The 26,778-nt window shown below is 36.6% G+C and overlaps 1 protein-coding gene across 1 annotated transcript in view; it reads right to left on the minus strand.

Annotated features, from left to right (window-relative positions):
• The window catches only part of CCDC150 (coiled-coil domain containing 150), a 127,290-nt gene extending 101,808 nt beyond the window's left edge, over positions 1–25,482 (minus strand). Inside the window, exons 1-7 of the mRNA XM_069070165.1 lie at positions 25,352–25,482; positions 24,251–24,414; positions 15,101–15,321; positions 14,612–14,787; positions 6,701–6,817; positions 2,580–2,709; positions 958–1,001 (exon numbers count right to left, since the gene is read on the minus strand). Of these exons, the coding sequence (XP_068926266.1) occupies positions 958–1,001; positions 2,580–2,709; positions 6,701–6,817; positions 14,612–14,787; positions 15,101–15,321; positions 24,251–24,414; positions 25,352–25,411 (912 nt within the window). The 5' untranslated portion in view covers positions 25,412–25,482. The remainder of the gene's footprint in view (positions 1–957; positions 1,002–2,579; positions 2,710–6,700; positions 6,818–14,611; positions 14,788–15,100; positions 15,322–24,250; positions 24,415–25,351) is intronic.
• Between the last annotated feature and the right edge of the window lie 1,296 nt (positions 25,483–26,778).

Genomic DNA, 26,778 nt, shown 5'->3' on the forward strand with positions numbered 1-26,778 from the left:
GATTTAACTGAATACCCAATTCTTATCCTCCATAATTTTTAAACTCTAAAAATAAGGCTCCATACTTTTATGTAACTTGTACATTTATTAATATGTACCTTTAGGGGAGGCCAGGTGGCCAGTGAATAGAGCATCAACCCTGGAGTCAGGAGGACCTGAGTTCAAATTTGGCCTCAGACACTTAACACAGAAAACTAGCTGTGTGACCTTGGGCAAGTCACTTAACCCCAACTGCCCTGCCTTCCCACCAAAAAGCAAAAAAAAAAAAATTACCTTCAGAACCCCTCACCTTATAAATTCCAAATTCCAATGAAACTAAGGTCTCTTTTCAATAAACTTATAAGTAAATATAGCATTTAAGTCATTATGCAGAATGGAAAAGCCAAAACTGTTCACTTAAGAAAAACAACTGCGTGAGGAAAGGTAAAATAATCTGACCTTATAATAAATAATCTCTGGTTCTTTTTAATATGTGATAGTTGGGAAAAAAGTCCCCCCCAAACCCAAACTCTCAAATCCCTAAAAAGAAGATAGAAACAAGTGAGTCAATCCTCTAGATGGATAATTACCTCTCTATTAGCCTAGGAGAGAATTGTCTCACAGAGGACATTTAGGCTAGGTAAAAATTGTACATCACTAGCCTTATTTCTTAATATATGGGGAGACATAAAGGTTGTGGTATTTATTGTATTTCATTATGAAGTTCTCATTTATGGAATAGTAGACAATGGAAATACACCTATCTTTTTGAAATCAGTATAACTATTACTCTTGTGCATATATTGTTAAACTGGACCACAGTCCTGAATGCACTTCAATCACTTATTAACACTTAGGTTATTTTCTGAAGTATTAGTTGAGAGACTCAGCAGAACTGAAAGTAAAGACTTAAGGGAAATCAAAATTCCTTAGTGAAGGGAAAAAATATCCTTTGTTTTCTAATTACTTGCAACTTGCCTTTCCATCTTCAAGTAGCTGGGAAATGATGTCATCTTTGGATTCTAAAACAAAAAAATTCATGTAATTTTCAATAGTATCTTTGAATAACACAGTATTTTTCCTCTGAAAATTACTTTCTAAAATTCTTTTTAAGTAAGGATTTGGCAGATATTTGTAGTCACGTTTTTATTGGTTAGAAATGAAACAGAAAGTTGCCAGTTGGTATACAACCTATGCAGAAGGGAGCTTGCTCTATAAGTCACGGTTTTAAATTATCAATCAAATGGTCTATTCACTAGAACAATTTTGCAAAACATTCTAAAGGTACAAACCCTTCATTTTAAACAACAATTTGGCTAAACCGTGGAAGTAAAATCTTGTTATATTAGTTTTGATGCCTACTGGTAATGGTACCAAATAACATAAGATGATTTAAAACCTTATCTTATTTCCTGAGACTAGCTTTCTATTCATTACATCATGCTGTCTCTCCTGAATGCCAGGAAAGGTGTGACTATTTTCCTGAAAGGTGTGACTATTTTTGAGGGAAAACAAATCCATCAATACTTTTATTTTTGTTCCAACTTTTAGTTTTGTTCCAATAAGATGATATTCTAAAAATTGGCACTCATTAAATCTATTTCACTGATTCTAAAGGAAATACCCTGAAAAAACTAGAACAGATTTTACTTAACACATGTTAAAACAATTAGGTTCAAGACTTAAAATGATACCATTGCCAATAATACTAGGTCCTAATCCTGAATAAATAAATTTAGAGTATATGAGGATTCTGACAGGTGTGGGGTCAAAGTTTACCTTTATAGTATATAATTAGGTTGTTTAGTAAATAAATAGTATAAATAAGTTTGAAAGGGAATGTTTAGCTTACTTTAAGTAATTTAGGAAAATTTTTATTTGCTCATTAGAACAATGCAATCCTTTGTTAGCTTAATTAGCAATTACTACATACACATGGAATCACAGGATTTGCAGAATTGCAAAGCACATTAACAATCATTTAGTTCAACTTTTTATTGTATAGATAAACTGAAGCTCAAAAGGAATAAAATCTTCATGGTCATACAATTTATCAATGAAATAAAGAAAATAAAAATAGTTCTGTCTAAAGAGAGAGTAGCATATTTGTTTTAAAAAGCCATAGATTCATATCCTGGTTCTACCAACAATTAAGTTATGTCTTATCTTAGAGTCAACCACAACACTAGGCACTACGGTACTAAATATACAATTGGCAATCAGTAAGCACTTGTTAATTGATTGCAGAGTGATCTTAAAGATGAAGCAGTGCTTTATAATGGATATTATACTAGGATAATATACTAGGATATTGTATTAGGATATGGCTATATTTTATAGCATGACTAACATAGAATGTAGATGACAGTGAAAGATGAAGAAAAATGAGCCTTGAGACAACAGACTTTAGGTCCACAAAAAAATCTGGTAATAGTGACCTCTCCAAGAATTTAGGATCCTTTATAAACATAAAAGCCATTAGCAATTTAACTACTTCAACACAAAGACCTTATTTTGAAAGATCTTAGCAATTCAAGCTTTAGCCACAACATCTTGGAGAACTAAAAAGACAGCTGGATCTCTAAAGTTTCTTTCCATACTTAGCTCAGTCCTCAGCTTTGCACAGTCAGATTCCAGCTGTGCTGTTCGTTGCTGTTCCTGATGCAGCTGTTCTTGAGTAGTCTCTGTATTTTTTCTCAGGGTTAAGCAGTCCTGTTGTAGGGCTTTTACCTGAGATAGGAAAATCTCATTTTTATTAAGTAAAAAAAAATTTAAACTGTTGTAGGCAAATTTCAACTCTAACATCTTTTACAAACATTCTATAGTCATAATTTTCTCCATAACTAGCAAGAAGACCTGGAGCTAGTCATTTTGACCTCTGTAAACCTTTTTGTCTTCGTTTGTAAAATGAAAGCGATACACAAGATGATCTATTAAGTCATGCCCAACTTCTAAAGTCTGTGAAATAAAATAAAAGCAATGTGTAGATATGTAATAACTAAAGACTTAAACAGAATCCAAGGTCCACAAAAGTGAAGACCTATGAGGTCACTGTTAGGTAGGTAACAGTGGATTGCTAGTCCTGGAATTGGAGTCAGGGGAAACCCAAGTTTGAATCTTGCTTCAAATACTTATGACCCTGGACAAGTCTTTTACAACTCTTTTGGATCAGTTTCCTCATCTGTAAAATGAGGGGGTCCCTTCCTGATCTGAATCTGTGCTCTGAGGATGCATGATCAAATTGCTGAAATAAAATTTTTTCTAATACTATAATAATAAAAAGAAGCTAACATTTATACAGTGCTTTAAGTGCTTTTCATATATTATCTTGTCAAGGGCCAGTCTGTCACCTGGTCCATACATGGTAAGACTCTGGTTCAGGATTTCTCCCAAGCCAGCTCCCTGTGAAGGCTATATCATGTCTTAAGATTGGCTCACCATCTCTTCCTGACTTGCAGGAGTTTAGGACGTGACAACCAAGCAGCGACCCAGACACAGATACATGCAAGGGAACAAGGACATTAAAACATAGAGATTTGCATAAATGAACAAGAACATTAAACATTTTCTCATGGGAACCTAAGAGATAATTTCTTTACATTCATTATATAAACCCTGCCCTCTGATCCATAAATCGGAACTGCTATGACAGATTCTTGCCTGGCTTGTGTCCATCATTCCCCACTTCTTGGTTTGGCCTGTGCCCATTTTGATGTAGGCATCACTATCCCATTTGATCTTCACAACAGTGCTGTGAGTTAAGTACTATTATTTCCCCCATTTTAAAGGTGAGGCTGCTGAAGCCCAGAGAGGTTAAAGGACTTTAGAGCATAACAAATACTCTAAAGTTTTGGGAAACAGATTTTAAAAGGTTCAGAAGAAAGATATGTAGGTGGACATGGACTAAAATGCTAGAGGGGAAGTCAGCTCAGCAGGAAGTGAAGATGTTCAGGAATAAAAATCTAATAACAAAGAGAATCACTTCTAATGAGGTAGGAAAGTGAGATATGTCTGAAGACAGTAGTATGGATGCACAGGAAATTCGCTGAACAATTTATATTTAAAAAATAATATACAGAAAATGGGGAGCAAGGCCAGGTAACAGAAAGTAAATGAACATAAGAGCATGGTATGGTTCTGTAAAAAGTAATGCCAAGAATGCTAAAGCTCAGAATGAGATGAGGCTATGGAGGTAAGGCAAAAGGGTTTTGCTTTGGTTTTTTTGTTTGTTTATTTGGCTATGCTGAGAAAAAAAGAGGATGAAATTAGGGATAGCATCTGTGCTTGTGATGGACAGGACATTGATAACTTACAGCATAAAGAAGGCAGAGTTTCTTCACTCTTACTTTCTTTCTATTTTCTCTGCAAAGGAGAACAACCTTTACACTGAAAAGGACAGAGCATAAATGATCTACCTGAGATAAGTTAGGAGGACAATAAGAGAACCCTAGCTGTCCTTGATGAATTCAGGTCACCTGACCCAGATGAACTACATTTGGAAATAAAGGGCAGATGCCATTGAAGAGCCTTATCAGTGATATTTAAATGATTACAGAAATCAAGAAGTGCCATAAGACTTAAGAAGGGCAAATATTATTATAAGTTTCTAAAAAGGGGAAAAGAACACAGTTTCCAAAGTGTAGGCCAGAGAGCTTGATTTTGATTCTTAGAAAAAATCATTAAAGAGAGGTTGGTGAATGCTTAGAAAATGAAGTAGTGGTCGCAGAGATGTAGTATGGTTTTTTTAATTAAGACTAGGTTATGCCAGACTAATCTCATTTCCTATTTAGACAGGCATACTAAACTGGTAGAAGAAGGGAGTGCTTGCAGATATTATATATCTACCGTTTGTCAAAGCTTTTGATAAAGTATCTCATACTATTCTGGTAAAGAAAATGGAGAGATATGGGTTAGATGATAAGAGAATCAGATGGATTCACAATGATTTAGATTGCCAGACTCAAAAAGAGTAGTTTTTTATGGTTCAGTGTCACTGTGCTTCACTTGTGCTGTGTAACACCGTTACCTGATGATCTGAGGGTGTAATCCTCACCTTTGCAGGTGCCTAAAAGCTCTTCCTCTCCTCGAGAGCAATGGCTGTGTTTTTGCCTTTCTTTGCATCCCTTGTGCAAGTGCTTAATAATTGTTTGTAAACTGACTGACAGTGGGCGATCAAATCAGAATCCAAAAGAGCCCCTGACAAGCTAAAGCACCAGGCTGAACCTAGTAAGATGAAACTCAGTGGAGACAGACATAAAACCTTACACTTAGTATAATTAACTTTACATGTATAAGATAGGAAGGGCATGGTAGGATGGCAGTTTGTCTGAAAAAGATCTGGAGATTTTAGCAAACTGTAAGGACAATATGAGTTGGCAATGAGATAGCCAAAAAAAAAAAAAATTAACGCAATCTTGGGTTGCAGAAAGAGGAGTATAATTTCCAGGAACAATGAGGTGACAGTACCACTGTCTCATCAGACCTCCTCTCCAGTACTAAGTTTTGTTCTAGGTACAACAGTCTAAGAAGGACATTGATCGAATAACTGTAGATTGTCAAGGGCTTTGAGTCTATAACTAATGAAAACTGGTTGAAGAAAATTGGGATATTTAGGTTGAAGTTAAAAAAAAGATCCATGGGAGATAAGATAGTTGTGTTCAAGAATTTGAAAGGCTGATATATCAAGTAGGGATTAGTTTTGTTCTGTTTGACCTCAGGAGGCCAAACCAGGAGCAATGGGTGGAATTTACAAAGAGGCAAGTTAGGCTTGATGTCAGGAAAAACTACCTAGTAATTATATAGCTGTCCAAAAATGTAATAACCTGCATCAAGAGGGAATGGATTCTCCTTCTTTGGAAGTCTTCAAGCAGAGAAAGTAGGATCACTAGTAATGTACTTAATAGTAGGCATGCCTTTTGGTGCTAAGTTGGATTAGTTAGCTGTTGAGACTGCTTATCAACTTTCAAATTCTGTGATTCTGCATTTTGCCTAGGGTCACACAGTTAACAAAGGTCTGAGGAGGTATTCAAACCCAAGGGTCCCAGATTCCATATCTACTACCCTAACTACTAGACCATGATGACTATGAAGAATAACCATCTGTTAACAGAAAAAGGATGCTTTGATTATAGATAGCAGCACATAAAATAAGCCTTGAATCCTCCCCACAAAATACCTCAAGATATGACTGGTACATTACTTTCCTTGTACACATTCAAACTAAGAAAGACAAAAACCTCGTTTGTCTAATTAAAAGTTTAAAACAGCAGTATAAATGCAATTTTATATTATTTATTTATTGACCTTCCTCACTTTATGCAGTAAGCCCATAATTAGAGATTTGCATAATGTTAAGACTAGAAGAAACTTTACAGATTGTTTAAATAAGGACATTTTTCTAAAGGCCTAGGAGAGGTTAAATGATTTGCCCAAAGAAAGGCTCATGAAAGAGTAAATAAAACATCCAGAACTTAAACCCAGGTCTTCTGACTCAAGTGTTTGGTATTTATTCCATTATACCATGTTTTCTCCATTATGTTTACCATATCACAGAAAAAATATCATATCAAGATTGTTTTCAGAGGATTATTTTTAAAAAAGAACGATTATTAAATCTAGGCAAAATTATGAACATTTGTAGGGATTTAGGCAAAAAGAGTACATTTTCTTCCTGATTCACTTCATCATGAAAGTGGACAGAAGAATCCTGATTCTCACCTACCTGTTTTTGCTCCAACTCAACTGTTGTTTCCATATCCTGCACTCTGCACAGCATAGCTTCTTGGGATTCCTCAAGAGATTCTCGTAGATTCTTCTCCTGAGACAGCTGTTCCCTTAGCTACAAGGAGCACAGATATTAAATCACCAAGACTAACCAAAGATTATATTGACTTAACAAGAATTAAAATAACTGTCACCATAGTGTTCACCAAAATATGCCCCCATATCAACAAACTCTATAATCCAGAAATTTTGTTTCTTCCTAATGAAATAAACTGAGTCTGCTACTTTCTACCTATTTGACCTTGAGCAAGTAATTTAAAATCTGTGAGCCTCAGTTTCCTCATGTGTAAAATGAAGGGGTTGGATTAGATATCTAAAGTATCAGTTCTAAATACTGCTTTAGAAGATCAAGACAGAAGATCAAGAATGTAAGCATATGACTTAGTCCTGAAGTTATTATGCAAGTGTGCTGGGTACCTTTATCTTGCCCCTTATTCTGGAGATGGTTAACAAGCCCAGAACTGTTATTCATCAAAATAAACAAGAGTCACTGATAGAATCTGTATTAAAACCTGTATTTGAACTACAAATGCAATTTTGATTAAGACACTGCAAAAGAAAACTGATTGTTATCCCACTACCAAAAGATAATTACAACTACCAATATACACACTTTGTCACTCAAGTTCATAAATTATGATTGGTATAGTCTTTCAATCTGTCCATAGACTTTTATTTAGGCAATACTGGTCAAATATGGTTTAATCTGGTTAAATATAACTCACAAATATTCTTGCCCTTTTTGGGTCATATTTTCATTTTTCTCAAGATGAAGACATATATTTGTATTTGAAAAACATGAATTTCTCCACTTAAGTTTAATAATTACATTTATTGTCTCTTTTAGACTAGTAACAAAATGCCTAGGAAATATTTTCAAAGAGGAAATTTTATGTTAATTATGATATGAGTTATTTCTTTTCAAGGTATTAAGATCAGTCAATTAATTTAATACTCATTTGATTTAGATACATATTACACTCATTAAACTGGGTATTAGATAATGGTAACAGAGATGTGAAATTGCATTCTGGATCACATTTATAGTTCAGGAACCTCTAGAGAAATCTAAGTATGATTATATTAGGCTGCTATGCTTTTAATAATATTTTACCTTCACTAAAGCCAATTGCAGCGCTTTTAATTATTTATTTATTTGCTTTTTGGAGGGCAGTTGGGGTTAAGTGACTTGCCCAAAGTCACACGGGTAGTAAGTGTGTCAAGTGTCTGAGGCTGCATTTGAACTCAGGTCCTCCTGACTTCAGGACCAGTGCTCTATTCACTGCGTCACCTAGCTGCCCTTGCAATGCTTTTTTATTGTAGGAATGCAATGCTAAATTCTCCAAGGCCACACTACTGACAAGACAAGTTTTAGCGTGTAAATCCCACAAAGTTTCAAGTACAAAGCACTTTGCCTACAACCACTTTGTGAGGTAGGCAGTGTAAATATTATTATCTCTATTTTATGTGAGAAAAGTGGAGCTCAGAGTGATTATTTGCCATACAGTAAGGATTAGAATCCAATACAATGTAAGCTCTTTAAAGGTAGGAATTTTTTTTGTCAGCATAGTGCAGGTGCTTAGTAAATGTTTGCTGATATAAACAAGGATTTAAATCAAAGGTCTTCTGATTCCAATTGCTATCATCTTCCATTATGCCATACTGCCTCTTGCTAATGGTCGCCTTCCTTGCTATAAACTGTCACTTCTCAGTAGAACAACTTCTAAAAGCTGTCCCTCCCTCACCTCAATGCTTTTTATTATCTATAAACCACTATGACCTAGGGGGAAATTAGGTTATCAGTGGAATCCTGATATACATGCTTATTACAGTGGTAACCTAAGTAAACTACAGAGGCTTTGTGACAACTATTTTCCTTAGAGATCAAATATCTTTTTTGAGTATTCCTGATGTTACTGTATCAGAATATTAATGCTAAAAGAGATATTAGAGACTAGCTCATTTCCCTAATTTTATAGATAAGGAAACTGAGGTCTGGAGAAAACTAGTGACTTGCCCAAAGTCACATGTCTGTTTAGTGGCAGAGAATTAGTAATCAGGTCTCCTGACTTCTCATTTCATTATATAGTCAGTTTTTCTATAACTCAACATATATGTTCCAAAAAATCACCATGCTATGAAAAACTGAGTAATAAAAAAATCATAGGGCTTATGGGGAAAATGGCACAACACTCAAACACTCTGTCAGTGATCCATAAAAAAAAGAAAACAGTAGTACAGTTTTATATGTGTTAAATAAGAAATTCATAAATGCTACAATTAGTAATAGTGTCAGCAGCAGCAGGCTGCTGCTCAGCCTGGCCCAGTCTAGGGAAGTTGATGGCTACACCACAGGGAGATCTTGGTGGGAAGCAATTTCAGTGGCAGATAGTAAGAGGGTTAGGTTGGTAGAGGAGTTTGTGGGTCTGAACAAGTCCTCTTCTGCCCACAGCTACTACTACATCAGAAGACATACAATAAGTGTGAAAAATACATGGTGTTTGTGGAAGCAGGTGTGAGAAGGGTTACAGATTGTTATTGTTAAGTGTTGTCACAATCTTGCTGGATAACACACTGAATTGGGGTAGTGGGTAGATGTTTGAGATGTACCCCTCTGTGTGTTTTGTGGTAGGTTCAGTTGGGTGCATTTTTCTCTTTCTTGCTGATAAAGTTTATATTATACTCGAATTGTTCCTTATTATATCAATTTTGTTGGAAATTGCTTCATTTTTTTAAGACAAGTATTATAGCAGAACTGACTGCAGAATAGTACCGTGATACCTTGAGGCTATGTCCCAGATGGCTGATGTCTGAAGTCTTAACTACCTCATAGGGATGAGAACTGACAGGATCTATGACCTCCCTATGACATTTCAAAAAGAGCTGCTATAGGGGCAGCTAGGTGGCACAGCGAATAGAGCACCGGCCCTGGAGTCAGGAGGACCAGAGTTCAAATTCAGCCTCAGACACTTAACATTTACTTGCTGTGCGACCTTGGGCAAGTCACTTAACCCCGATTGCCCTACCTTCTCCCTTCCAAAAAGACTTAAAAAAAAAGAGAGAGACAGGTCCTGATAAGTACAAATAATGAATGCAGCAAAGTAGTTACACTATTCAACTTAGCACTGTTTATTTCTATTGGAACCAATTAACATATTTTACATAATTATAACTTTGAATGGCACGAATTCAAATTCTTGTGCCAGTTCAAGGGATTCGTTGTTTTTGTTAATCAGGACCTAACTAAATATTTTAATATCTATGGGTCCTTTTCTTCTTTATTTCATCTCTTTGGGGTATATATAAGTTTAGTAATGAAATCAATAAGTAGTCAAATGATATACAGTTTAGCAACATTTTTGGTATAGTATGAAATTGTTTTCCATAATGACTAGAGTCTAGACCAACTGATTTTTAATAAAACTATAAGGTAAAGGCAAAAAGAAAAGAAAAAACAGGGAACTCTCAGGTGGAGAAACTCTCTTTACCAATGCAGGTTAGGCCTTCCTCTGGAGTTTACGGTTTGGGATATCAAGAGCACTAACAGGTTACATGACATCCCCAGGATCACAACGCTGGTATATTGGAGGGATGGCTTGAACCCGTGTTTTCTAGTCATCCCGCAATTCCCATCATCCTCTCACCATCCTTCTGCCTTACCTCCTGAATTATATGGGTCATTTTGTGTTTTTTGGCCTTCAGCTGCTCTGTATCAACTGTAGCATCCATCTGAAATTAAGCAAAAGGCAGTTTCTAAATGTAAAGGTTTAACAAAATTTCAAATCAAGGCTTCTCGAGTGGCCCTGTTAGAACATGTGATCTTTCTTTCTCATTATGAGTGAATGAAGAAAATATAACATTTTAAAGTACAAGAATATTTTTTACTAATAATCTAACTTTTAGATTATAGGAAATGAGTGATCACTACCACACGGAGAACTCCAAAAAAGGCTAGAAAGCAAGAAAAACTGGTTCTATTAAGCAGCTGTTAATGATATACTAAAAATTATGAGGAAAAAAAGTGAAGTATCTCATAGAATTACCTGTTTAAAAGCATGTGGAAGTGGGAGATCCCATTTACCAGCTTTGCAAGTGTATTGTGAGATTCTGTGCCACAAGCCTAAAAATCCTCCACTTGATCCTACTGGCCCCTCTATCTATAATCTTTTTCTTACCTTCCTTTCACGACCAAAATTTAAAAAGTTATTCTACCTCTTGGCTTTGATAGTTTTAACACTTTACCATATACCCCATCCTTGAGATTCCTTAAGATTTGTCTTCCATTCCTACAACTCTACAAAACTGCACAATGTACTTTTTCTTGTGAAATACAATAGATTCTTTTTACTCAGTTCTCACTTTCTTTTATCACTCTATGGCATTTTACACTATCAATAAAAGACAAGTTTTTATTAAGAGCCTGCTATGAACCGGGCTCCATGCTAGGTGCTGGGGATTCAAAGACAAAAAAGATTGACTCATTTTTTTTTTACTCTCCAGGAAAGACAACACATACACACATATAAGCATATATAGAATAAATATAAGCAATGTAAATACAAATTAAAGAGGTTATTGGGGAGGGAAGATCAGTAAAGGCTTCATTTAGAACATGGTACATGAGCTATGTCTTGAAGAAAGTGAGGGATCTACAAAGTAGAAGTGAAAAAGGAGTGCTATCCTTGGGAATGGCTAGTGCCAAAGCACAGAGTCAGGAAATAGAGTGCTATGTATAAGTAACAGAGAAAAGGTCAGTTTGGCTGGGTCATAGACTGTAGGAAGAGAAGAAATGTAAAAGATGGGTTGGAACCAATTCATGAAGGATTTTCCAAGTCAAAGAGAAGTGTTTATATTTTATCCTACAATAATAAAGGACGACTAGAATTTATTTAGTAGTGGAATTACATGGTCAGATCTGCATTTTAGGAAAATAACTTTGGCCGATAAGTGAAGAATCTAATGGAGAGGAGACAGACATTAGACAGGGAGGAAAAACTAGGAGTCCATCACAATAGCTAAAGGGTGTGACTGTATGGGCCAAGATGAATGTAAGAGATATAATGGAGGCAGGTGAGAAAGATGGAGGAGTAAATAATGTTACTGAGGTCATAAATGTAGGTGACTGGAAGGATAGTGATGTTCTTGATAAAAAATAGGGAAGTTTAGAAGAGAGGTAGGTTTAGGGAGAAATAGAATTAATTCTACTTTAGACATGCTGAGTTTGAGATGTCTCCAGGACATCTACTATCAAATATTCATGGGCAGTGGGTGGTCTGGGATTGACTGGCTACACAGACCTGCTAGTCATCTACAGAGATAATAATTAAAACTATGGGAGCTAATGATGTCAACAAGAGATGAGGGTTTAGAAAGAAAAAAGAGAAGGGTCCAGGACAGAGTCTGGAGGAACATACATATTTAGGGGGCATGATGGAGAAGATGAATTAGTAAAACAGGGAGAGAAAGAAAAAATGGTTGGAAAGTAGGAAGAGAATGAGGAAAAGAGTATTTGAGATAAGAGTTCTTAACCTGGGATCTATGGATCCCAAAGGAATCCTTGGATATATTCCAGGGAGTCTACTGCTTTGGATAGGGGAAAAATTATATCTTTAATTTGATATAACTTGGTTTCCTTTGTAGTCCTATGTATTTAATACATTTAAAACCATTATTTTGAGTAGGGGTCTATAGACTTCCAAAGAGGTCCATGACACAAAAAGGTTAAGAATCTCTGATCTAGGCTAGAAGAGGGAGGTCAAGAAGACTGAAGACCAAGAAGAGACCATTAAATCTGGCAATTAAAGAGCTCAACAGTAACTTTGGAGAGAAAAGTTACAGTTGAGTAACAAGGTTAGAAGCCAGAATGCAAGTAAGTCGGAGGAGGGGTGGTAAGGGCAGTAAGTGTAGAAAACATTTTTGAAAATTCATTTTTAAAAAATTCTGAACTTAAACTATACACAAAATTAGTATGTCCATCTACACTGTGGAATGAGAGGATCCTACATAAAACTGCAATTTTCAAAGTGGTCCCACTTGTCTTCCTTCTCTTCTGATTCGGGAGGGAGGGGGGCAGTAAGGAAGGAGGAAAGCCCATCCCTAACCCTCTCTCTTCCACGTCTTCCCCCTGTAGATAGCTTTTTCTATGAGTTTAGGTGAAAAAGGGAGGAGGGACGGGATTATACCAGTCAGTGAAAGTTTTTAAGGATAGAGGAGACAAGCATGTGTAAAGGTAGGAGACAGGGAGAGACTGTTAGAGAAAAATGATGACTGAGGTCTAGAGAGTAATCTGATACAGAAAATGGAAGGGGCTGGGATCTAAACAGTAGAAGGGTTGGTGTTAGCAAGGAGAAGGGTCATGACATGGAAGAAAGAAGGGAGAACATGGTGAATGAGGTCAAGAGATTTTGACATAAAGAGAAGGAGAGGGAGATCGCAACTAATGGCTTTAATTTTCTTGGGGAAACGGCAAAGAAAGTCTTTAGCTGAGAGGGTAAGAAAATGGGTGGTGTGGGCAGCCTGAGGAGAGAAGAGAAGATGGTCATTAATGACCACAGCCTAATTCATGAAACTCTCCTCCTCTATCCGCCTACCTGGCTGCTTATTCTTTGATCTTTTTCTTTCACCTACCACTAAAATATGTATATTTCAAAATGTTCTTTTCTCTTTCTACACCTTCTACACTGTAGTTCTCATCCATTTCCAAGGCCTTAACTGTCCTCTCTATTTGGACGGCTTCTAACTATCCATCTCTAACTTGGACGGTTCCCCTCAACTCCAGCCTCACATTTCCAACTATCAACTGAACATTTTCTTCTGGATTTCTTATTTTTGCCTCAAATACTATGCCTACAAAATCATTAGCTATTCCCACCTCTTGTCTTCCATACTTTTACAATTCTCTCAACCATCTGGGAATCTAAGTTGTCTTTTAATATGAAATAGAGGAAGAAGTAGCATTAATTAGTTATAAAGTCCAATTAATTCGTTCTTCACAATGTCTTCTGCTCCACTACACTACCAAAACCCTAGTTTCAGGCCCTCTTTGCCTGTTTGAACTATTGTAGTCTCTTATTCCTCTGAAACTGATGAGATTAATCTTCCTAAAATAATGTTTTTATCACATTTCTCTCCTATATAAAACCTTTCATTGCTCCCTGCAGCCTAGAGAAGAAAGTTCACATTCCTCAGTCTAGTATCCAGGGCCTCTACAATCCCTTCATATTTCCAACTTTATCTTCAAGTATTCCTCTATATATAAACTCTATGCTCTATCAAACTAAACTTGTCAGTGAACACCCACTCTTTGCCTTAATGCTACTCTTCATGTGGTTTTTACCTTTGCTTGAAATATCTTCTCTCTCTTCTCCCTGTGTTTATTATCTGCATTTAAGCTTTAATATCAATCAAGGCACAGGTAAGGTCCAATCTCCTTCCCAGACCAGTGGGATATCAATGTCTTCTGAATCCATAGCACTTATTGTCTATCATTTGGTAAAGAATCTTGTACTTCCCTATAACATCTCTTCCATTACAGTTTCCTATCATTTAACTTTTTATTTTTTGGTTGTTAGGCCTTTCATTTCAGGGACAATCATACTTCCTCCCCTCTGGTACCTTGCAAATCGGAGGAACTCCAATATGTGATTGCTGATACCACCCAGAAGCTTGAAAGCTTCAGTGTGGGTATTTAGTCTCAAGTCAACAAGCATTTATTCAACACCTACTATGTACCAGCAAAAGAATACGAAAGTTGCCATAATCTACTTTTAAAAGTTAGTCTTCAAAGACTGACTCAGGTCCTATCATCCTCTAAGCATGAACTTAAATGAATACAACACTAGGATCAAACCTTTGCTGTTGCTGCAGTCTCCAGCACAGCACTCAACCTCTGAACTTCATCTTGTGCCTTTTCTTCTTCCTTCATATCTTTCAGTTGATTATGCAAATTCATGACTTCCAGATGCATCTCCCTCAGGTCTTGTGGATGAGCTTCCTGTAGTGCAGTTAGCTGATTTTTCATATAAACTATATGACAATACAAGACCGTGGAGCATCATTATACCCAAAACAAGCATCAGAAAGAAGAGAAAAGGAAGGGGAAGGATATAGGAGAGAGCAGATTGGGGGACGGGGTATACAGTGGGATCGCTGTTTTGGGGTGGTGGGTAGGGGAAAGACAGGGAGAAAATCTGTAACTCAAAATCTTGTGGAAATGAATGATGGAAACTAAAAATACACATAAAATTTAATTTAAAAAAAAGAAAGAAGAAAAAAAAATAAGCATATTAAGTTCTAAGGAAAGTACCAGACTTGTGCTTTCATTGTTTTCTCTCTATACCTGAATTCTGCGGATTGAACTCTTTTTTAATCTGAAGTTGTGAGATTTTCGCCTTCAGATTTTGCATGATGCTTTCTAGTCGGCACATACGATTCACCAGAGATTCACAGTTCTTCCACAAAACATTATTTTCTCCCACAAAAGGACCCCTGGTCTGGAGAGGATGAATGATCTTCTGGTTCTCAGAATCCTCTAAAGGTACTGCAGAAAGAGTCTGAGGACTAATTTAAAAGATGGATGTGACAAAATTAACTCCTACAAACTTTACTGTGCTAGTCTCAGTTGTTTTGAAGTCAGCACATAAGAGTTATGAAACTGGTTATCATTTGCACTAAATATTATTAAATAAATTAGTGATATTCTTAACAGTTCAAAGTAATGCAGAACAGAGGAGCAACACAGTATGGCAGATAATAAAGAACCCAGTAATATTTGGGTTCAAAACCCTTGGCAAATCACTTAACCTCTCTGAAGCTGTCTTCTTGTCTGTAAAATGAGGATAACATCTATAACACCTAATTCAAGGGGTTTTGTGAGGCTCAAATTAGATATTCACAAAGTGTTTTGCAAATTTAAAATGTTAAACAAATGTAATATTATTATCATGTGATAAGGAGAAGGGCAGTACAAAATGAATAAAAATCAGTGATTTTTAAAAAAGACTTTAAAATGATTTATGTGGGAAAAGTCCTACGTAAAGGTTATAAACCATGTTAAAACAAAAACAAATAATGAAGAAACAGAAGGCAATCCCTATTTACAGTGTACCAGAGACAACATATTCATGTGAATTTTGAGAAAAATTTATAAAATAAAGCAAAATAAAGTCTGATGTTACTTATAAAATCTCAGAGTCAGGAGAAACTAATTAAATTTCCTTTTAGAGTTCAACTCCCACCTGAAGCATGAGTCACCTATATAATATCCCCAACTATTGTTAAAATTTTTTTATTTTTGCCAGAGTAATTCATTTTGTATTACAGTATTGCCAGAGTACCTTCAGTTGTGGTGAAAGCACTATCTCCTGGTGGAGCAGTTCCATTTTTAAGCAGTTATAATTATTAGGAAATTCTTCCTTCAGTGAAACAAGTCTATCTTCCTGTAACTTCTACTCACTGATCTCAGATTTCCCCACTAAGACTAAGCAGCAAAGGCTAATCCTTCTTCCATGTGTCAGTCCTAAGGACAGTTAAATTGAAGGAATCTTAAGAGTTAGAAGGGTCCTTACAATTCATCTAGCCATCTCCTACAAGAGGCATGAATTCCCCCAACAATAGATCATAAAACTTCAGTGTAAAGAACTCTTGTGGTAGGTAACTTACTATCTCGAGGTAGTCCCTTCCAATTTTGGGCAGTTCTAACTAGAAATTTAACAGTAAAGCTTCTTCCACAATACCTACAAAAACCAATCACCTGTGTAAATTTTCTGTGCCTTTGCTTCTATCATTTGTACATTATGGGCAGTGAGGTGGCACACTGGATAGAATGTTGGGCCTAGAGTCAAGAAGACATGAATTCAGATCCAGCTCCAGACACAATTTACTAGTTGGTGTTATCTTGATAAGTCACTTAAATTATGTCTGCCTCAGTTTTCTCATCTGTAAAATTGGGATAATAAAAGCACCTACCTCACAGAATTATGAAGATAAAATGATATAATACTTGGAAATGCACTTTGCAAACCTTAAAACACTATAAATACTGGCTATTATTATTAGCTATTACATAACCTTTTAAAATATGAGCTCATCTAAGTTCCCTCTGTAGTCATATAAATTTCTATATTTTTCCCTTTCTTTCATTACATTTGAAATTGCACTGTTGAATTTCATTCTCAAGAATCTCTTTAAATTAAATTAAATTGGTGTCATACCATGAGATCATATTTCTTTTCTCCAAATGGCTCATTTCTATAAATTTGGATTAGTTCCTTACATATCTTGGAAATAAGATTTTTATCAGAGAAATTTCCTGTAAATATTTTCCCAATTGATTGTTTCTTTTTTAATCTTAACTTTATTGGATTTGTTTTTGCAAAATGTTTTTAATTTTATTGATAAAAATTGTTCATTTTATGTTCTATGATCTTCCTTATCCCTTGTTCTGCTGTAAACTATTCTCTTATCAACAAATCTGATTATTTTTTCCATGCTTCTCTAATTTATGATATGATTTCTTTATATCTAGGTCATATATTTGTTTGGCGTTTACTTGGTATTGGGTATGAGGTGTTGGTCTAAAGTTAATTTCTTCCATGCTACTATCCAATTTTCCCAGAGGTTCTTATCAAATAATGAGTTCTTATCCCATTAGCTACTCTTTGTATTTACTGAATACAGGGATACTATGTTTGTTTACTTCTGTAAATTTTGATTTGCCCTAGTGCATACTTAATCTGTACTTCTGACTGATCTATTTTTAACCAATACCAAATTATTGGGGAATACTGTTTTGTAGTAGACTTTGAGATCTGGTAATACTAAGTCACATGCGTTTTGTTTTTTTTTCATTATTTCCTTTCACATTCTTGACTTTTTTGCCTCCATATGAATTGTTATTTTTCTAGTTCTGTAAAACAATCCTCTGGGAGTTTGATTGGCACTGAATTCACAATTAATTTGGGTAGTATTGTCATTTTCTCATTTTGACTAATTCTCATAAGAAGTTAATATTCCATTATTTTGGACTGTATTTTTGTAAATAGTGGTTTGTAATTGTATTTATATAGTTCTTGTAATTAAGACATGATAAGTTCTCTCACTACATCCAGGGCCATTTCCAGTCATCCTGATCTATTTGTTGCCACTGGACCCAGATGAGTCCAGGGGAGAAAGTGAGGCTGATGACTTTGCACAGCCCTTCCTCACTTACATCCAAATCACTTGCATGTCATGGCATCATCTCCCTGATGTCATGGTACTCTTTGAGAACAAAGTACAAATAATAGAGTTCTTGTGTATTTCTTAGGAGGTAGACTACCAAGTATTTTATATACTTTGTAGTTATTTTAAATGGGAACAACCACTTTGGAAAGTAATTTGGAATTATACACAAAAAGTTACTAAACAGTGCATGTTCTGTGAACCAAATGTACTCCTGCCTAGACCTAAAAACAAAGGAGAAAAAGTTCCTATATGTACAAACATATTACAGCAGCTTTTTTTTTTTTTTTGCTTTTTGGGGGCAATTGGGGTTAAGTGACTTGCCCAAGGTCACATGGTTACGTGTGTGTGTGTGTGTGTGTGTGTGTGCGCGTGCGCGCTAAGTGTCTGAGGCCAGAACTGAATTCAGGTCCTCCTGACTCCAGGGCCGGCACTGCTCACTGAGCCACTTAGCTGCCCCAGGTATCTTTCTTTTGAAAAAATTTAGTTTAATTTTTTTCCAATTAACAAAAACTATTTTCTCTCTCTTTGAATTCACTACTCCTACTGAATAAGAAAAAATAACCTTGTAACAAATATGTATAGTCAAGCAAAACACATTCCTATATTGTCCATGTCCAAAAATGTGTCTCATTCTGCATATTAAGTCCATCACCTCTCTGTAAGGAGGTAGATAACATTCTTCATCACTAGTACTTTGGAATCATGGTTGGTCCTTGCATTTATCAGGTTCTTAAGACCTTTATAGTTTTCTGTCTTTCCAATGCTGTTATTGTACAAACTGTTCTCCTGGTTCTGCTCATTTCACTCTGCAATACTGCATATGAGTCTTTCCCATGTTTCTCTGAAAGTATTCTTTTTACCAATTCCCATTGCATTCATAAATTTTAATTTGTTTAGACATTCCTCAATTGATGGGAACCCCTCTTTGTTTCTAGTACTTTGTCACTCCTTTTCCTTGAGTATATGCATTTCCTTAATGTTTGAGGCACAGTTCCAAACTGTGTTCCGGAATTGGCTGGACAAATTCACAGCTCTACCTATAGTGCCTTAATATGTCTTTTTTTCCCCACAACCCCTCCAACATTTTCTATCTTTGTCAACTTTTCCAATCTAATAAGTATGATATGGAATCTCAGATTTGCTTGAATTTGCATTTTCCTAATTACTGGCTATTTACAACATTTCTTCCTATGGTTATTGATAGCTTAAATTTCTTCCTTTGAAAACTGCCTTTTCATATCCTTTGATCATCTATCCACTAAACCAGCACTTTTTCCATCACACAATTTGCCTCTCAATTCTCTTGGGATCTCCAAAGCTAAAAAATAGGTAGGCAGAAAAGGCAGGTAGGATTCTCCCTCAGGTTAGGGCCACATTACTACCTTTTACAATCTCTCAAGGGTATAGTCCAAATTAAGGGGATGCCCAACAATTGGGGAATGGCTGAACAAGTTGTTGTATATGATTGTAATGGAATAGCATTGTGCTATAAGAATTGATGAGCAGCATGATTTCAGAAAAACCTGTAAAGACTTACATGAACTGATACAAAGTGAGCAGAAGCAGGAGAACATTGTACATAGTACGAGCAATATTGTACAATGAATATCTATAAACAACTTAGGTATTCTTAGCAATACGATGATTCAAGACAATCCCAAAGGGCTCATGAGGAAAAAAATGCTGTCTTTAGAGAAAGAACTGATGGCACCTGAATACAGAACAAACATATTATTTTCCTTCCTTCCTTCTTTCTCTTCCTTCCTTTTATTCTCTCTCTCTTTCCTTCTGTTTGAGTCTTCCACAAAATGACTAATATGGAAATGTTTTACATGACTGCACATTGTATAACCTATACTTGATTGCTTATTGTCTCAGGGAGGGGGGAGTGGAAAGAGGGAGGAATAGAATTTAGAAATTAAAACTTAAAAAAAAATAATGAATATTAAAATTATTTTTACGTGTAATTGGGAGAAAATTAAACACTTTAAAAAAAGAGTATAACCAAATTCAGCTGCTTCTTCATCTGGATTCTCACAGAAATCTTCCCATGTAGAGCATCATATAGTGTAAAATATCAAATGGTACATTTGATAGTAAGTCCTTTGTGAACTCATTTTCTTTGTTTTTGTGTATCTTGTCCTCCTCTGCATCAGCTTATTAACTCTCATGAAGGCTACAAGTGGTTGCAATAAATGATATTCACGGGGCTCCAATTGTTCTCTTGATATATTTTTAGACAATCTAGTCTCCTGATGACTTGGTATAAAGGGACACTTCACAGACCTACTCTTGTATTTTCCCAACAGTATGATTTAGTTATAGGATTATACCTCTGTTTAAATTCCTGATAGCAAATTCAAGCATTATATTATTTCTTGTTCTTTTCTGCTATTCAAATGCAAGACTGAAGTTGGCAGTTGGCCTCTTTCAACTAGTGTCCCAGCTGAATGGCACACTAGTCATAATTCTCTAGATTTTCTCTCTGTAGAAATTCCACAGAATAGGTGCTCAGTAAATGTTTTTTTTTTTTTAATTGACTGAATTAGATCTAGAGTTTTCTCTTGACCTAGATTTCTAAAATATCATGGAGGGCCTTCATAAACAAAGGCTTTTGTGTAGTGTTCATTGACTTCTCTTACCTCATGTAGAACTGGTTATTATCCAATAGAGGACTTCATATCACTCCTCCAACTTCTTACACTACTAATGACAGGGGCATGCTTTAAGGTGAATGCAGTCTGATTTCTCAAAGGTTACATCCTTCCTCTTGGCCAATATTACTATTATCATCCTGAAGTTGGATTTGCCATTGGTTGCCACGGTTGCTCAATCTGGGCAGAGGGTTGGCTAAAAGCTGTATCATATACTTTCAAGAATAGCACTCACCTAGATTATGTTTCAGTCAGTTTTCTCTATTAAAGGTTCTACTCCCTTCATGTTATAGATGCTGTCACCTCCTCCATTGGGATTATCATGGCTTCTGATGCATAGGGACTACAAGATAGGGCATCTATCCATGTTGGTTTTCTCTGACCAGTAATACACACTAACCTCATAGTTGTATATTAACATTAACCATTAACATTTCTGGCTGGTGTCATTTTACTTAGTACTTATCAGACTATAGTCAAAGGGCTGTTGTTTGTCCATACCTGAAATAGAACTCCATATTGGTTCAAAACTTTTCAGTGACATCCTGTTTGAAGGCCAAAAACTCCAACTTGTGTATGGAATAAAAGGTCTCACTGCCATATATCGACTAATAAAATCATTGAGAAGCTTTAAAGTAATACAATGATTGTTTACTCTAAACAGTCACTAAACTTCAGAAACATCTTCAGTAATCTATATGTTCTTCCAGTATTTTCCCAAATACAAAATCATTCACACAAACCAACAACTCTAAGCAGCTAATGTACAACTGCCTTCTCCATGAGCTACTACAAAGTGGTAGAGGCCCCAGAAATCCCTTGGAGCATATACTCAAATTGGTAAATACCATCAGACAGGAAAAAGCATTATCTTTGCCAGAGGAAACTGATAGTACCCACTATACATGTCCACATATGAGATTCAGTGGCTGCCAAAATGATAGTCCCTGGAAATTCTTAGATTTATAGCATGGCATAATGGTTCAACCTAGTGTACTTATTCAAAGTTCAATAGTATCCAACATTTCAATGAAGAAATTTAAGACTATATACAATCGTGTGAGAAAATGCCCTAAGTCTTATTGATTAATGTAAATTAAAACAACTTTGAGATACCATTTTACAACTATCAGATAGGCTAACATGATACATGCTCTTCAATTGGGCAATAGCTAAACGAAGCCTGTGATAGACTGATAGAATATGACTGTGATAGAATACTGCTGTGATGTAAGAAATGATGAGCTATTGATTTAGGAAAACAAGGAAAGACTTAGATTTATGAAGAAAGAGGCTATCCACCTCCATAGAAAGAAATGACAAAAATATGCATAGTATGGTCTTACATATATGTATATGTAAACATGTGTGTATACTTATAGATATATAAGGTATTCATATGTAATTGTAGCCTTCTTTAGGATGGATGGGGGGAGGGAGGGAGAAAAAAATAAAATAAGAAATGCACAGCAGAGAACAAAAGAAAACCTAGAAGGAAGCACAGAAAATCTTGATTACTTTGAAAATAATGGGTAGGATTTATTACATAGGTTTTCATGAAATGGAAATTTTTTTTGTTTTATATTGAATCCTCTCATGTTCTCTTTTCTTTTCTCACTTTGTATTTAAGTTTAAAATGAATAAAAATTTTTAAAAATAAAATTATCTGTTTGTTCTTATTTGTGATAATTGTTTTTACCATAAAAATGTCAAATCCATGATTACTGTTCAATATAATCAAAATTTATTTAGGGCCTATTACATGTAATGAAGTGTTTTATGCTAGATATCATTATTGGACTAGAGATGACTAATTCACTTCCCAATGACTTCAGAACCAGTTTTGGTATTCTAAGCTTTATATTCAATGTGGAAAATAATCAAAAAATCATTCAGTTTGTCCAGGTAGCTGCAACATTAATCTGAAAATATATAGTTGCTATAAAATGTATGGTTTGTTTTCTAACAATGAAACTTCTTCCTCAGTTATTTGATACAATCTTTACAAGAAGAATGCATTTTTCATAGGAAATTAATTAGATATAATGTTCCAGTCTAGAAATTTAAATCAAATGGCTTTAATTGCTTTGTCTCACTAACTCCCCCTCCCTCCCCATCCTAGGAACTGCCAAAGAACTGAGGCAAAGTTTTTTACAAGCAGCTTAAAATCTGGTTATAAAAAGTATACAAACGGTCCTGCCTCCTTTCCCCCCCTCTCCTCCCCCCCCAAGAACAGTTATCAATCAAGGTACAACTACAACTACAAAATAACAAATGAAATTAAATACCAAACTGCTAAATGATGTTAGTTAGGCTATTTGAGGAAGGTTTCCGGGGAAAAGGGAGTTTTGAGCCAGGTTTTAGGAAAAAAAAACTGAGATTGGTGGAGAGGTAAAAAGAAAACATTCTCTACTGGAAAGGTGATGACTCCAGTAAATTCATGGAGTTGAAAATAAACAATTTGTATTTAGAAGACGACAAATGTGTTTTGTGTGGAAAAATTGAGTTTGAATATGAGATAGGATAAAAAGGTACAAGGGAGTCAAATGAATATTAGGTTGAGGAGTGAGATGGACAATAAGGAACTACTGTAGATTCCTGAAAAGGAGAAGGCTACAATGAAAATAATATTTGAGGAAAAAGGGAAGGGGGAAATAAGCATTTACATAGCGCCTTCTGTGTGCCAGGCACTTTTACAAATATCTCATTAGTTTCTTACAATAACCTGCAAGGTAGGTGCTATTATTATCCCCATTTTACAACTGAGGCAGATATATATATTTTATGTGACTGTAGCAGCAAGCACCCCAGCATGGTTGCCAACACAGGTTCTTACATCTGCTTTTCTAAAGGAAAGCAACTCAAAATGGGTTAACAATCTTGCTTTAATCAATCAAACATATCATTTACCTAGTTCAGAGGAAAAAGGTCAGCACCTGGAACTTCAGAGTATACAGACAGAAACATTTCAAGCAGACAGGCTTCCAAACTGTCCAAACATCAACATCTGGGTTTTTCAAAGGTGGGGAGGGGGGACCTCTCAACCGGCTGCCCAGAGTCTCACCTGGTCAAATCACACAACAGTTCTCAAAATGAGCCCCAAAACAAAGTCTCTCATCAGGGATTATATGGCCTTCTCCAGGCTCAGAGAATGTAACAATCCTCTAGACCCACTGCCCAATCACAAAGCACCAAGCATTCCTGAAAAACAAGCCTCCCACCACAGGCTCCAGGTGCACTTAACCTAGGGGCAGGGAAGATCTTAAAAATTTACATTCCTATAACAGTGACTTGCCCAGGGTCACATAGCTATTAAGTTTCTGAAGTGGGATTTGAACTGAGGATTTCCTGCTGCCAGGATCAGCATTTCATCTATTAAATCAACAGTTGCTATTGTCATGAGAGAGGAGAGGAAGCTATAGATTCATTCTATTAATAAGTTTCTAAGAAACTGTGCTTTCCAACTACTTCAAGCATTTTTCTGTCCCTCAAAACTTCCACTTTTTAAATTGAATTCCAAAATAAATTTCTAAACTGGAGCTTTTATTAATAAGGAATGAGTAACCAATAAAGTTCTACAAACTAAACAAATCTAGCTGATCTCATGTTACCTTTGTCCACCCAAACCTAACATTATCAGATCATTCATTAAGGTATTTGACTGCTCTTCTGCTATTCTCATCCTCTTTTGAAGTGCAGTGAATGTCTCCGGAGTTATAGCATTGATGTTCACTGGGGAGAGGACTGGTCTGGCTGTTACAATATTCAAATCCATCTGTAATTAAAAAGTGACAACATTCATATCATTGGACCAGTGATAATTGTTTTTGTTAATTTCTTATTTTCAGCTTAACATTACCCTGGCTTGAAAAAGGTCGTTTCTCAGCAGCTGTGATGTAGCCATGATACAGATTGCCAAAGTGGGACATGGCACCCAAAAAAAGCTAAAAATTGTCATTCTAGTCTAAACCTCTAATTGTGCAGATAAAGCAAAGGAGGCCTAGAGAATTTAAATGACCTTTATATATAAGTAGTATCAGAACAGAGACTCAAACTCAGGACCTCTGGCTCCAGATCCAGGCCTAGAGTTTGTACTGTGCTGGTAAAGTCCTTGAGGATGGGCATAACAGGTCATTTGTTGTTCAGTAGTCAACGTGTCTTCTTGCCACCGACAATGACCGTAGGGTTTTTTTGTGTTGGTTTTTTTTTTTTTTTTTTTTTTTTGGCAAAGATACTGGAGTTGTTTGCCATTTCCTTCTCCAGTGGATTACGGCAAACCGAAGTTCCCTTGACTTGCCCAGGGTTACATGGCGCCAGGCAGTGACAGGCTACATTTGAACTCTGGTCTTCCGGACTCCAGGCCCAGCGTTCTATCCACCCTGCCACCTAGCGGCCTGGAAACAGGGAGGCACCCAAAGTGGAAGGAAGGAGGTTTATCTAGAGGAAAGAGTCCTGGCTTAGGGTTTCATGGGCTGTCGTTGATTAACTATGATCTCAGACGGGTCCCTTCTCCCTCTGGGCCTCAGTTTCTTCAGCTGTAAGTGAGAGGCTAGCCTTGTCGATCGCCCCGATAGGAGCAGGCGAGCCTCCCCTGCCCCTCCGTCCGCACCTCCCGAGGTGAAGCGACTCAGCGTCGGCGGGGCCCAGTCTGAAGCCCGGGCTCATCGCCACCCTCTCCATCCCCTGCCCCCCTGAGCCCCCAGGACCCTCACCCCAACGCCTGTCCGGAGCCCCTCAGTTCGCGACACTACTTCAGGAAAGCGAGTTTCCATGGAGCGCCAAGCATAGCTTCAAACTGACCGCTCTACCTCAGAGGGGCAATGCCCATGCGCAGAGCGCCCCCTCGACTAGAGTATCCTGGGAATTGTAGTTCTTCCGCACACGACTGACCCACGTGTTTAGTGGGAAAGGAGGAATAGAAGAGTGTATTCGCGGTCCTCCTGGGATATGTAGTTTTGGAATGGGTTTCCTCGTTCCTCGGTCACGACTGGTGGTAGTCAGGGGGTGGTGGGCTTTAGAGCTTGTGCACGAAAGCCTTCCCCTTCCCCTCCAGCTGCTAGGGCCCTTCCTGTCAAACCACCGTTTTCTCTGGCGATTTAGTTCGTCACCAAGAATTTATTAAATATATGCATACATGTCTGAAATATAAGCAATCACGTATACATTTATTAAGTGCCTACTTCTTTGTTACTGTGTGCAGGTGCATATATGTCCACAAAATATAAATAGGCATATATATGTTTATTATTAACTTTGTATTTATTTTTTCTCAATTTTTATAGGTACTAGTTGTCTCTCCCATTAGAACATAAGCTCACTGGGAGTACAGACTGTTTCATTTTTTTGTACTCTGTACCCCTTGCCTGGCACACATGGTAGGTTTTTAATAAATACTTCTTGACTGTTTGACTTATTTAGATCTTCTATGGGTCTTAGACATCAATGAAATCCAACTGACCTTATGTTACAGATGAGGAAACAGGCCCAGAGAGATGAAGTGACTTTCCAGAGGTCGTACAAGTAATAAATAGCAGAACCAAGATTCAAACCTTGGGCCTATGAATCGACATCTACTACTTCCCCCTCTTCAGGATGCTCCCTTTATTGTCTAAGCCAGGAGAGGGAGTCCTGGTTTTCTGTCTCTTAACTCCCCACATCACGGTGGGTGGTGGGTGGATCACTTCTCCTCTCAGCCGAAGTTGCTATTGTTTGTCCTTCTTGAAGAGGGCCGTGACATCAAGAAGGCGATGCCATGACTCTCAAATGAACTGGATTTAAGTGAGGGAGGGCTGTTTGAGGTCACCAGCCTCACCTTCTCCTCAGGAGCCATCTGGGTCCAGTGGCAAGATATAGATCAAGACAACTGGAGATGGTCCCCCAGCTTCTGTAAAAAGAAGAGTTAAATTAAGTGGCCTCTTAGGCCAGTTCTAATGTTCTCTGATTCGAGGTACTAGTTGTGTTTTAAAGTTGCATGTCTTTATCATATGCATATATAGCATTTATATAAATGTGCTAATTATATAGTGTTAAATACAGAACCTGCTGATGCAAAAAATCTGAAGAAATATTTCTAGTAGTAGGAGGGAGGCTTATCTGGTAGAGCATCTCATGGAGGATGCATCCTGCTGGAAAGGGTATT

This window comes from Petaurus breviceps, unplaced genomic scaffold (assembly GCF_028583685.1).
Source record: "Petaurus breviceps papuanus isolate PSGF00001 unplaced genomic scaffold, PetGlider_PUasm1.0 90804, whole genome shotgun sequence".
Lineage (NCBI taxonomy): Eukaryota > Metazoa > Chordata > Mammalia > Diprotodontia > Petauridae > Petaurus > Petaurus breviceps.